Source organism: Lacerta agilis, chromosome 12 (genome assembly GCF_009819535.1).
Source record: "Lacerta agilis isolate rLacAgi1 chromosome 12, rLacAgi1.pri, whole genome shotgun sequence".
Classification (NCBI taxonomy): Eukaryota; Metazoa; Chordata; class Lepidosauria; order Squamata; family Lacertidae; genus Lacerta; species Lacerta agilis.
Genome location: NC_046323.1, coordinates 6,609,511 through 6,622,011, shown reverse-complemented (window position 1 = coordinate 6,622,011; position 12,501 = coordinate 6,609,511). Strand labels below are relative to the sequence as shown.

The following is a 12,501-nucleotide window of genomic DNA, read 5'->3' as shown; positions in this document are numbered from 1 at the left end:
GAAAGCTCTCCCTAGTATCTGAAGAAGTGTGCATGCACACGAAAGCTCATACCAAGAACAAACTTAGTTGGTCTCTAAGGTGCTACTGGAAGGAATTTTTTATTTTATTTTGTTTCCCCCTAGGGAGGTTCGGCTGGCGCCTTCATTATACGCCTTTAGGTGACAGGCAAAAACTTTCCTCTTCAACCAGGCCTTTGGCTGATTGACTTCCAATGCCCTTTAAAACTGTGTTGGGGGGGAGTTATTGGGTTGTTTTTGTTTTTATTATGTATTTGGTGTTTTTGTATTGTGATTTTATGTTGTTACCGCCCTGAGACCTGCGGGTATTGGGTGGTATACAAATTTAATAAATAAAAATAAAATAAGAATACATATGCTTATTAATTTATTTATTAAAGTTTGTTTTTAATCCAACCCCAAGTTTTTATTGTGAGTGAAACTGCTGAAACCATAAACTGCTTTGATCCATTGAGGTGAATGAGAGGAAAGCAGTGGCAATTAGGGAAACAGAGCAAAACATATGTTTAATGTTGTAGACTCCCATCCCATCAAACTATTGTATTTAAATGGGGATATAGGGTCCCCCCCTTCTCTCTCTCTCTGTCATTTTTACACCAGTACAAGCACACACATTTATTTCTGTAGCAGAAGGGCAGTATCCTACAGACTGAAAGACTCAGGTGTGCAGGATAAAACTTGTTTAAGCATCAGGCACACCACAGGAAGTGATTGTTTGGCCTTTAGGGAGTGGTGTGAACTTCTTATATAACTTGATGGCAGGATGAAAATTTGCAGTGTAAATTATGTAGGGTCTTTTGTGCAAGCTCAAACCTTTGCTTTGATTAATATCTCCTTTGGGTCAGGGTGGAATGCCAAAGGGAGTAATAGATGTTGGCAGAGACCCCTTGTAGCCAGATCTGTAACACCATCCATTCTTGGTATCAACAATGCTTTGCTGCTCTGGGCACTGTGGTCCTTTCAACCTGCAAGATTCAGGGCCAGTTTTGGCATGGATGCAGCAGTGCTTTTGGAATGGTTCCAGCTGAGATGCACATATAGCAAATGCTAGGTCAGAACAGAGAATTCACTTAATTTACTTTAAAGGAAAGATTCGTCCGCACGATTCGGCATGGGGCTGGTACCATGACAAAGTTGAATTCACTATGCAAGGAATTTCACAAGAAGAGCACCATTACTGAAAAGTGATGTTTTTCTTCACCACTTGACGTGCCTTCAGGTGGTTACAGCAACTTGAAGCAGGACCTCATGGATAGCTTGGGCAGGTCCTGAGGCAAAGATGTTTAGGCTGAACAGAGATTTAGCCACCCACCCATTCATATTTGTAACTCAGGTACAAATGTATACATCTAACATGCTGTAAATTGTTTAGAGACTTTTGGGTAGCAAGCAACTAGCAAGTCTAAATAATAGTAGATTAGCAAATACAGTACAATAAATGATGTAAGCCAAGGTTTGTACAAAATGCTTCATGTGCAGTGTGTGAGCATGATGATTACTCTTGTGCTCTTTGGAATACATATCCATGTGAAATGACCCAATGAGATCTTCAATGCTATCCAGAATTTTGAGCATATGTAACAAAGGGTAGATTATGTATTTTCCAGATTTATTGAAGTGGCACAGGAGAAATATTTTGAAAAGCTGCATGACACTGAAAATACAATACAAGGCTGTTGAAAACATCTTTTCAAAACAAGAAGAATAAGAAAACACAGCTGGAATGTAACACTGGAAGTGAAATTAGCATCTTGAGAATTAGCATCTGTGCTAGTTGTACAGGCTGTTTTCCCTCTGCACCTTATAATCAAACTTTAGGCTCAGAACACAGCAAGTCAAGTTATTCTAGAGTGCTCCCCACATTCCCAAAAGAAAGCACAGCTCCTGTTCCAAGCCACATGCCTGTTGAAGAAAGCAATTCTTAAGAGTGGTTGATAGTTTCTTTTTTTCTTTCTTTTAGCTGAGACGCAATAGGGAATCCTGTTGGAATTTTGGCAGCTGACCTAAAACTGTGGTTTGGAACAGATCCTGTTCCACGTCTTTGCCAAGCATTTTCGATTAAAAAAAAAACTTTTCATGTTGGCATTTTATTTTACTATACCATATGAGTTAAGGATTTTTTCTTTTTATTCCTGATATGATTTGTCATTATAATGGGCCTTTTATACACAGAGCTCTTTGATGGTAGGTAAAATATAGGCCATGCTTTGGGGATGAATAAATTATTGGTGAGGCAAGATTGCAGAACAGGCAACATTGAAGTCAGCCTCTGTTTGGTTTGTCTGCCTTGTGAATGAGTTGACACAAACTTTGATTACCACAGAAAATAAAATTTCAGTCCAGTAATTCATGATAGGTAAAAGAAACAGGCCTCTAACGAAGTGATCAGATCTGTCTTGTTCATTATGTATGTCAAAATTTGTTGCTGGGTTGTATCTCTCACATCCTAGAGCTTCCCTCTAGCATAACCAAGAAATTAAGCAAAGAAGGAAGCTTTATGGATAGAAATGAGCTTATATATCAGGGCCTACTGTGTAACAAAGCAAATGGGCTACAAAATTGGCAGAGATTTAAAAACCTGCTTTCTTGTAAGAAAGGGGTGTCAGCAGAACTAAGGGGATATGTGTAACCTTCACCCCATAAGTATTCTTGAATAAACTAATTTACTTGTGTAGGGCATTCTTCCTCTTTCTTCTTCTTCTTCTTTGGCGATCACTCGTAGCCGAGTAAGATTGTCTTCCATAAGCACGGTTTTAAAAGTCAGTCCATAAGTGACTGTGGAGACCAATTCTGGATCCACACATTCTTCTACAGTGGGGACATTGGTTTCCAGGCGGGAGTTGATCATGGTGTGGATTTACCGAGCGTGCCTTCCTCTTAGCACGTTTCTCCCTTGCGTCCTGAGTTCGAGTGTCTTCAAAGCCCATGACACCTTTGGTAAAGGCTGTTCTCCAATTGGAGCGCTCGTAGGCAAGTGTTTATACTACTTTTTAAAAAAAACTTCTTTTGTTGACCACCAGCATTACGCTTTCCATTTTTAAGTTCGGATTAGAGTAGTTGCTTTGGAAGATGATCATCAGGCACCCGCACAACATGACCAGTCCAACGATGTTGATGTTGAAGAATCATTGCTTCAACACTGGTGATCTTTGCTTCTTCCATTACACTGGTATTAGTTTGCCTGCCTTCCCAAGTGATGTGTAAAAATTTTCAGAGACACCGTTGATGGAATATTTCAAGGAGTTGGAGATGGCGTTTATTCATTGATATGGACCTGATTGGGGAAGGAATGCATATTTGTGAACAAAGCACAGATGTACATTTTGTTCCCTAGCTGTCTATGGGAGCTCTTTCACACTACTTATCTTTGAAAATGGTAGCTCTTGTGCTAATTTTACAGAAGAGATTGTTCTGATCCTCTCAGCCATTGGCTGGGCTGCTGTGAGACTATGGAATGTTCTTAAACATTTTAATTGCTGAGAGGGAGAGCTTAGTGATAGGTAGTTGACAAAACAATGCAGCTTCTGTGGACAAATTGGAAGATTAATTTGGTTGACTGAAACCTTGCACAGGGCTTCAGGATAGGTGTGTCTGCTAGGTGGAATATGTAAGGGGAGGGACTGACTACAGCAAGAATGCTGGAGAAGTTGAGAAACTCTGAAATGAGGCCAGGAATGAGGGAAACTCAAGAGAAATGAAGTCCCTAATACCTGAGAGAAGTGGCAGAAAGTATTTGCAGTATTCTCAGAAGTGGGGGCTTTAAGGAAAAGATAAGTAGAAGGGTTGGATGAGAAAACAAGTTGGAGAAGCAGGAGGACTCTAAGAAAGCAGAGAGGAAGGAACTAAAGAGGTAATTTACAGAGATAAGGGTGGGAAACAACCAAGAAGGTGGCATGGTGTGAGGTGGGAGCTGTATGTATTGATTTGAAAATCTCTAAGTGTGGGCCTCTGGTAGATAGAATTATCCAATTGACTCTTCTAAATAACCACAAATTCCTTATTTTCAGGCATGTCTGAGATTCTAGGATAAGCCCTGAACGTCTGGCCAAGTAATCATAGTGTAATTGCATCAATTGTCACTCTGCATTGGTTTTAGAAACACTATCTTACTCTCCCACCCACCACTTCCCACCTTATCCTGACTGTACCCTGCAGAATAATCAGGGAAGTTCTCTTGCACAAGCCACAATAAAGTGAGCGGGAGCTTCTTAGGAAACCACTACTATACCATGCACAGCAACTGTTAACTTCAGAGGGAGATCTTCCTCCCTGTGTCCTGAGGTTTCTTTTTTTAAAAAACCATCCATGGTATAATATTTATGATCTCTCCCGGTGTTTATGCATGAAAACTAAATTTAAAAAACACCCAGATGTGAATCTGTAAACCATCTGTTTAAAATAACTGTTGTGCATGACTGTAATTACATATTATTTATTATGAATCTTGGGATCCTATTATGGATTTTGCCTGACTCCTAGCTTTATGATTTATAAAATGGTTTATATATTTATGAGCAATATGTCTCTTCTGTACTCACTGATGCCAAAAGTACACTGCTGTCCTTTATTTATTTTTTTAATGACAAAAGAGGGAGAAAATCCTCTCCTCCTTGCCTTATAAAAAAGTTGGCTTCCGAAAGTTGCAGTCAGACGGGTTTCTTCACCCCCCCCTTCCTTTGAAGGAGCATTATCGACAGATCTGTGAGCTTTCAACAGCTTCTGAAGCACACTGTAGACAATGTATAAAGAGTTTTGGCTGTATTGGCTTTTCTTTATTTTTGTCCCTTTTTTGCTTCAAGTTAATGGCTGGAGGAAAGTATTGAAATGATGCACTTTATGGTTAAAGAAACAACTGGAAGCAACAGAGTTCCCGGTTAAGGCTTATTTGACCTAGTTACTCTACTCCCCCTCTCGTCCCCTAGAAAGAACAAGACGGATTTCACTAGACTAGTGGCACCACTTAAGAGTGAAATTTTGGGAGGCGGATTAAAACAAAAAGCAACAGAATTGTTCCTTGTTTGATGAGGTTTTATCTTCTTTCCTTACAATCCATACAGGGCCTCGGAGACCTGCCTTTTACAACAGTAGACTACAATAGACCAAACAATGATTTACCAACTCTGCTTAATCTGAGGGGCAAGATAAAAAAAGGGGAGGGGGTGGAATGGTATACAGAGAAATGTCCTTTTCCTCCACATCAAGTTTTACTGTTCATGACATTTCTGAAGATATAGGCTACATGGTATGAATCATGTTAGACCATAACACTTTTCAAAGGAATATTCTGGAATGGTTTAAGGGTCATATCTAGCTGGAGCAGAAAGCAGGCACAACTCCAAAGGTTTCAGTGGAATTACACATGCTTGTTTTAAGAGATGAATATTCAGCAGATCTTTTGAAGTATAGAATAGGTAATGCAATATCTTCCTTGAGCCAACTGTGTGCTGGCAGAGAATCATGCAGGTTTTCGACCTGTATAGACCTCTTCATCAGGCAGACAGCTTTTTGTTTTGCTTTATACCTCTATTATAAAACAATGCTCCATTACGTTTGGAACTTGAACAAATCCTTTTGGCCAGAAAGGAACAGTAAAATAGTACATTTGTTAAGACCACAATGTTGTGTGTCAACTTTTGAGCTACACAGGACATTTCCTTGTGCTGGATATTTCAGTTAATTTGAAGCGACTGAAAAATTCACTTGTAACCTGGAGGGAGGGAGTATGGGTTGGCCATGGGGTGAGGTGGGGTGACACCCAGGTAGTAGTGGATGCATAATTAGGGTTTAGGCTGGACTGGGAATTGATTTGCAAAAGAAGTGGGTGGTGAGAAGAGACTTGAAAGAGGAGGGGAGGGAGTAGAACAATTGCATGGATATTAAAGTGGGAGAATGAGACAAAGGAGAAGGCTTGGGTTTTCCCCCCATTTGAGTTTTTAATATAGCAATTCTAACTGAACAGTTGTGGGGGCATCCTGTGTTTTGTTTTCATGGTAGTGCTTCTATTTCAGAGTACAGAAGGGAATTGCTAAATGATTCGGGTCAGGCGAAAGCAAATACCTCTTCACACAATGCTTGGTTAAACTATGGAATTTGCTCCCACAATACAAGATTAGAAAAATATGTGGAGGATAAGGCTATCAGTGGATACTAGACATGATGGGCATGCTCTGTCTGGACTAGATAACTATTAGGTGGCTTTGTAGCTGGTTGACTCATTCATCGACATCCTAGGAGAAAAGTGGCTAGGGTTCTGTCCTGGGCTTGTTGTTGTTCTTCAACATCTTTATAAAGGACTTGGATGAAGGTCTTGAAGGGATACTCATCAAATTTGCAGATGGCACCAAAATGGAGGGGTAGACAATGCTACTGAATACAGAATTTGGATTCAATATGACAACAGATTGGAGAACTGTGATGCAGCAGCAAAAAATAGCAAATGCCATTCTAGGCTGGATCAACAGAAGTCTAGTGTCCCACTGTCTTCTGCGTTGGTCAGACCACTCCTGGAGTACTGTACAGTACCAGACGCTTGAAATCCCTGTGATTTGAGGAAGGCTACTATAGAAATGTAATTAATAATAATAATAATAATAATAGTGACTCTTAAATGTGTGTTGATAACTTGGTTAGGTTTTTTAAAAATAAAACTGAACACATCTCTGAACATAGGCAGCTTTCCTGCATTTTAAGTTTGAATATATTACTTGAAGCTTGCTATGACTCTTTGCTTACATTGAAAAATATCTCTGCCCCTCTTTCTTAAATGGTGCCCTGTTAAAAGACAAAATTTGGCCCTGACATTACTTAGCCAGTTTCCTAAATGTACACTGTGCTTGCATTGAGCCAATTCAGAAGTGCAGGGGAGCTGGAGTCCACATAACTCAGATTTATGACTAAGTGTTTGCAATTGTATACTCGTGTAAAAGAGCCAGAACAATACAGGACTGAATCATTCTGACAATAGACAGTATTCTGACAGCAGCTTATCCTCTGCTTGAGAACTCAAATTCTTCCTGCTCATACTTTATAGTCACTGCAGTTGAAATAATTGCAGATTTGGCTTGGCGAGGGAATAATGAATCATAGCTTATAACAAAACATTGTCGGCACTTACTGCAGAAGGAATAAGATGGCGTATGATAGTTGGGAAGATACACCCCTTTTAAAAGCCCGAATCTCCTCACTTATAAGAAAGACTTTGAGCTAACCTTTAAAAGTACCTTAGCTTGGGCCTTCGGAAACAATGAAGCTCAGAGCCTCTTCATGACTTAATTTTATGATTGACATTCTTCCTTCCCCTTTGATTTCCCCCTCCTTTTGGGGGTCTCTAATTATGCCATATGATCTGCTAAGTGGACAGTGGCATCTGGCAAATGAGCTTCTGTGTCATGTAATGGACCAAACCAGTAATTATAGGTGGGGCTTTATGCAGACGACCCCCCCCCCCTTTGCCGTGTTTAAGGAAGGAATTTCCAGTAGTAAAATGTTACTTCTTTTTAAAAAAAAAAATGGTGCAAGGCTAGGGTGGGGCAGAGTGGTAGGAGATGCTTGAAGATCAGAAGATTGTCACCCATCAGTTTTGTTATTTATTACCAGCCTTCGCTCAGTTTTCCTCACTGGAAGTGAGCTGAATCACAGGAGGAAGTGGCTCTCTCACTGCTTCAGCCATGTAGCCTTGGACCAGGTCTTGTTCTGACAGTTTGAGATCAGTCATTGGATTAATTTTTTTTTGTAATGTGAGGGGCATAATTCGGACGAAATTAAAACACAAAATTAAAAATCAGAACGGGCACACTCCTTTCTGTTTCTGTAGTGTCCTGACCTGGGGGCTTAGGGTATCTCACTTCCCACCACCTTCCTTCCCAGCCCAGTGCTGCGATGAGTAGAAAATTAGCTCTCTCTTCTCTTCCAATCCCTGAAGATCAGAGAGAGGCATGTCCCTGCCACCATAGTGCCAGCTGTAAAGAATGTGCAGAGTGATCACACAAGCTAAAGTGGCTCCTGCTTTCACTTGTCCATAGCTGTTTCTAGCATTTGGCCCTGGGAGGGTTGGTCAGTAGCAAATGTGGCCCCCAGTCTAAAAAAAAAGCTTAGTCACTCCTAATTTAAACCAATGAGACTTGAAAGGGCATAATGTTTATTTGACCATGTATTTATTCAAATAGTTTTTCCCTTCCTTTCAGGATTACTGCTGCCTGGATTGTGTCTTTGGCTTGCAGTTTTATTGTTTGTTAGAAGGAAAGAAGTTCATTGAAGCCATCTTTGTCTTTATTTGGTTTGGAAATCCAGACTTTCGTTTTTTTAAACTAACTCTACTATGCAAACCTGTTGAATAGTCGCGGCTAAATATTTTTGTTCGCACAAGGAAGTTCAATGCCAGGTATTCTAAAGTCCCAGCTATAGTTTACACAAATATTATCATTTCTACAGTATACCAAAAAGTAACATTAGTATGAAACGAGTCACATGTTTCCTTTGGCATAACTTTATCTAGGTTCAGTATCCTTTCTAAAGTTCCACCACTCCCCCTTTCTCCCCAGTTTTTCAACTCCCTGCTGATGCATTTGTGTCGCAAGAGGGAAAGCAACTCTGTTTGTATGAAGGAGGGGTATAATGTCCTCTCTGTATCCCAAAGATTCCTTGTGGAGCAGAGGGAAGATTTTCTGAATCTGACTTCATGGTGTACTACCTTATTGGGAGAAAATGGAGACTGATGCTGTTATTTTGCTCTCCTCTTTTCCTCCCCACAGAACAAGGAAGTGACATGCAAACGAGAGAAGTGCCCAGTGCTTTCTAAGGAGTGTGCTCTGGTCATAAAGCAGAGAGGGATGTGCTGCGAGCGATGTAAAGGTGCAGTGGACTTCATACTTATCTCTCAGTGTTTGTTTGTTTTTTAAGTTATTGCATATATATTTGACAGAATAAAGCCCAAAGCTATACACAATTTGCCCACACAGACACACACACCCAGCAGTCGACAGAAAGGTGGAACTGTGTCATTCACCCAGCCCTTGTACAGCTGAGTCACTGCAAACCTGCCGGCTAAGCCAATCCAGTGCTCCTTGGCACCACACCCCTTCAATCAATCAATCAATCAATCAATCAATTTTATTCAGCTTTAAGCTCATAGAAAAAACAAAGGGAAATACAAGGGAAATACAGAAACACTGTTTGATTTAAAATTGGTAACAATAAAAGACACTAAGCATGTAAAATTAGATAAATATTATAAACAGCAGCCCATTATGTCTCTTGTATGTCAAAATAAAATCAAAAATTCTTTCCAGTAGCACCTTAGAGACCATGCACACGAAAGCTCATACCAAGAACAAACTCAGTTGGTCTCTAAGGTGCTACTGGAAAGAATTTTTGATTTTGTTTTGACTATGGCAGACCAACACGGCTACCCACCTGTAACTGGAAGTATGTCAAAATGGAAGTTAAAAATTTCGCCATTTGTAAAGTTACAAACTGATCTGTATCTTGCAATAAAAAAGTAAGTTGGAAATCTGCCGGGTGCCCAGACAATTTGTGAATTAATGGTAACAATAAATTCTTCCGGACAGCACAGTATAAAGGGCGTATAAACACTATATGATGAAGTGTTTCAATCGTTCTATTATCACAAGAACATAAAACCGAAACTTGACCTTTAGAGAATCTATGAAAAGGGGAATTGCCGCCACACCCCTTCTCTCCTTCCTGGTATGCTGCAGAAATTGGACTGGATGGAGATCAGGGTGCGGCGCAGCTCCAACCTTACTGCGCACTGCGGCACAATCACTGCAAACGAGTTTGTTCATTTACCTGCCTTTTAACTAACAGGAGGCGTGAAAATGATAAATCAGTACCTTCCCACTAATTGTTAAAGTGGTGCCAACCATGCCCTCAGTCCACACCTGTCTATTATTGGTGGCATTACTGTTGCTGGTGTTATTGCAGCATGCCTTGTCTCTTTGAGCTGGTTCTCACAACATTGGTAAGCCAAACTATGGCTTAGTGAGACCTTCCTCATTTTCCTGCTGCAGTGCTCAGCAACTGATATCAAAATGGCTATGCTGGCTGGAGTTGATGGGAGTTGTAGTCCAGAACATTAAGGGGGCAGCAAGTTGGGGAAGGTAACAAGTTAAAAGCATCACTTACTGTTAGTAGCAGCAATTTATTGTTCACTGTTATTAGTTGTTAGAACAGAAAGTATAGTTTATTTATCGATAGGTTTGATGCTTCTGTAATAACAATTTACTGGTCATTGACCATAATAAAGCAATAAGATACAGAAACAGTTCGTTTTGTTGGCCAGTCAATTAAATTATCTTTGAAAGTTCTAATGAATCACTACAACTTTTAACAGTGCTAGGTAAGATTTCCAGAAATGTGAATGATTCACTGAACATTTTTTACTGCACATTTGAAGGATTGCTTTTAAAACACAAAGGCAGTTTTTTAAATTAGAAAAGCATTGAGAGTAATGTAGGACAAATCTGTTTTAAAAAGAAAAAAAATCTGTCAAGTTCTCCTGACATGCATGGAGTAACTTAAGGGGGGGTATGTTGATGGGGAACTCTGAACCCCACAACCAACACAAACATAATATCAATATACAGGGGGGGAACACAAGAGAAAGAAAACAGAATATGCTATAATTCTGACAAAACAGATGTGGTGGATATGGATGTGTATTTTTCCTTGATGAATAAAAGCATTTGATGGCTGATATGTTTATGCACTTTTTCTGGCATGCAGCTTTGTTTTTCTAAGTATTTACCCTGCTAGACCAACCTGAATCCACCAATTTATATAAAATGCTGGCTTTAAAACAAGCAATCAAACCTACAGTTTGCAGCAGCACCTTTTAAGAAGTATTTAAACTGAAATAGCATACATTTAAAATTTAACTATTTTTTTTGTTTTGTTTGACATTTATTATTTCATGGGGCTTCAGCAGGGTCTCACCCTGATTGTTAATATAGTCTGTATTCATGTACCTTTAATATCTCTGGGTATTGGTTGCTCCTGTACATTGATTGGGCCCTAAGCATCGCACAGCATTGAAATTATGTCCTGCTAATCAGATGCTGCGTATGCTGCGTATGTTCAACTATATATGTTCAAATAATAATAATAATAATAATTTATTATTTGTACCCCGCCCATCTGGCTGGGTCTCCCCAGCCACTCTGGGCGGCTTCCACCAAACATTAAAATACATTTAAAATATCACAGTTTAAAAACTTCCCTAAACAGGGCTGCCTTCAGGTATTTTCTAAATGTCAGGTAGTTGTTTATTCCCTTGACTTCTGATGGGAAGGCGTTCCACAGGGCGGGCGCCACTACCGAGAAGGCCCTCTGCCTGGTTCCCTGTAGTTTTGCTTCTCGCAGTGATGGAAGCGACAGAAGGCCCTCGGCGCTGGATCTCAGTGTCCGGGCTAAATGATGGGGGTGGAGACGCTCCTTCAGGTATACAGGACCGAGGCCGTTTAGGGCTTTAAAGGTCAGCACCAACACTTTGAATTGTGCTCCTTTATTTATTGAAGGAGAGCCAGTGTGGTGTAGTGGTTAAGAGTGGTAGACTCGTAATCTGGGGAACCGGGTTCGTGTCTCCGCTCCTCCACATGCAGCTGCTGGGTGACCTTGGGCTAGTCACACTTCTTTGAAGTCTCTCAGCCCCACTCACCTCACAGAGTGTAGGGGAGGAAGGGAAAGGAGAATGTTAGCCGCTTTGAAATTCCTTCGGGTAGTGATAAAGCGGGATATCAAATCCAAACTCTTCTTCTTCTTCTTCTTCTTGAAAGCATATATATCTTGCTTGTTTCATGCAACCCAAAACAGGTTGGTATAATCCAGCAGTGACTCAATTATATTATGGATTTTGCCAGTTCTGGGTGTTTCCATGCAGAAACATGTAGCTATCTGTTCCCATTCTTCAGTGTAGACGTGGTGGGTTTACAAGAGGGGTGGCCTTCTGGATGTTGCTGAACAACAACTCCCACCATCCTTGGTCATTGGGCACACTGACTGAGGCTGCTGGGAGTTGTAGTAAGCAACCACTGGAGAGCCTTAGATTAGCCACCCCTGGTCTAGGGTTAGATTTCATTATTTGGTTTCATTCTTTGCCTTTGGGGTAACTGGTTAAAACTGCCAAGGATGTCTCATAATTACAGCCAGAGTATCAAGGCTCGGAAGGGAATTTAGCTACAAGACAGAGGAATTCATGTGGTTTTGGAGCACCTCACATACCTAGAGCAATTACAGTGTGGCAGGCTTTGTGTAAGCAGTCATGCATTCAGCCAGTCAACTGAGGAAGACAGCTACATTTACAAAATAATCTAAATCAGCTTTGTTCTAGATGCTGAACTACAGGCAATGCTGTTGTCAATAGTAGGGATTTGACATATCTAGATTTTTTCACTATGGCTGGCGAAAGCAAAAGTTGCAGCTTTGTTAGTGGCCTTAGACATCACCTGGTCTTCTTTAGGTTCCTTT

At 40.5% G+C, this 12,501-nt stretch overlaps 1 protein-coding gene across 1 annotated transcript in view; it reads left to right on the top strand.

Moving 5' to 3' along the window:
- BMPER (BMP binding endothelial regulator) overlaps window positions 1-12,501 on the top strand; it is a 158,436-nt gene that overhangs the window by 24,016 nt on the left and 121,919 nt on the right. The window contains exon 3 of the mRNA XM_033165204.1: window positions 8,769-8,868. Within this exon, the coding sequence (XP_033021095.1) occupies window positions 8,769-8,868 (100 nt within the window). The remainder of the gene's footprint in view (window positions 1-8,768; window positions 8,869-12,501) is intronic.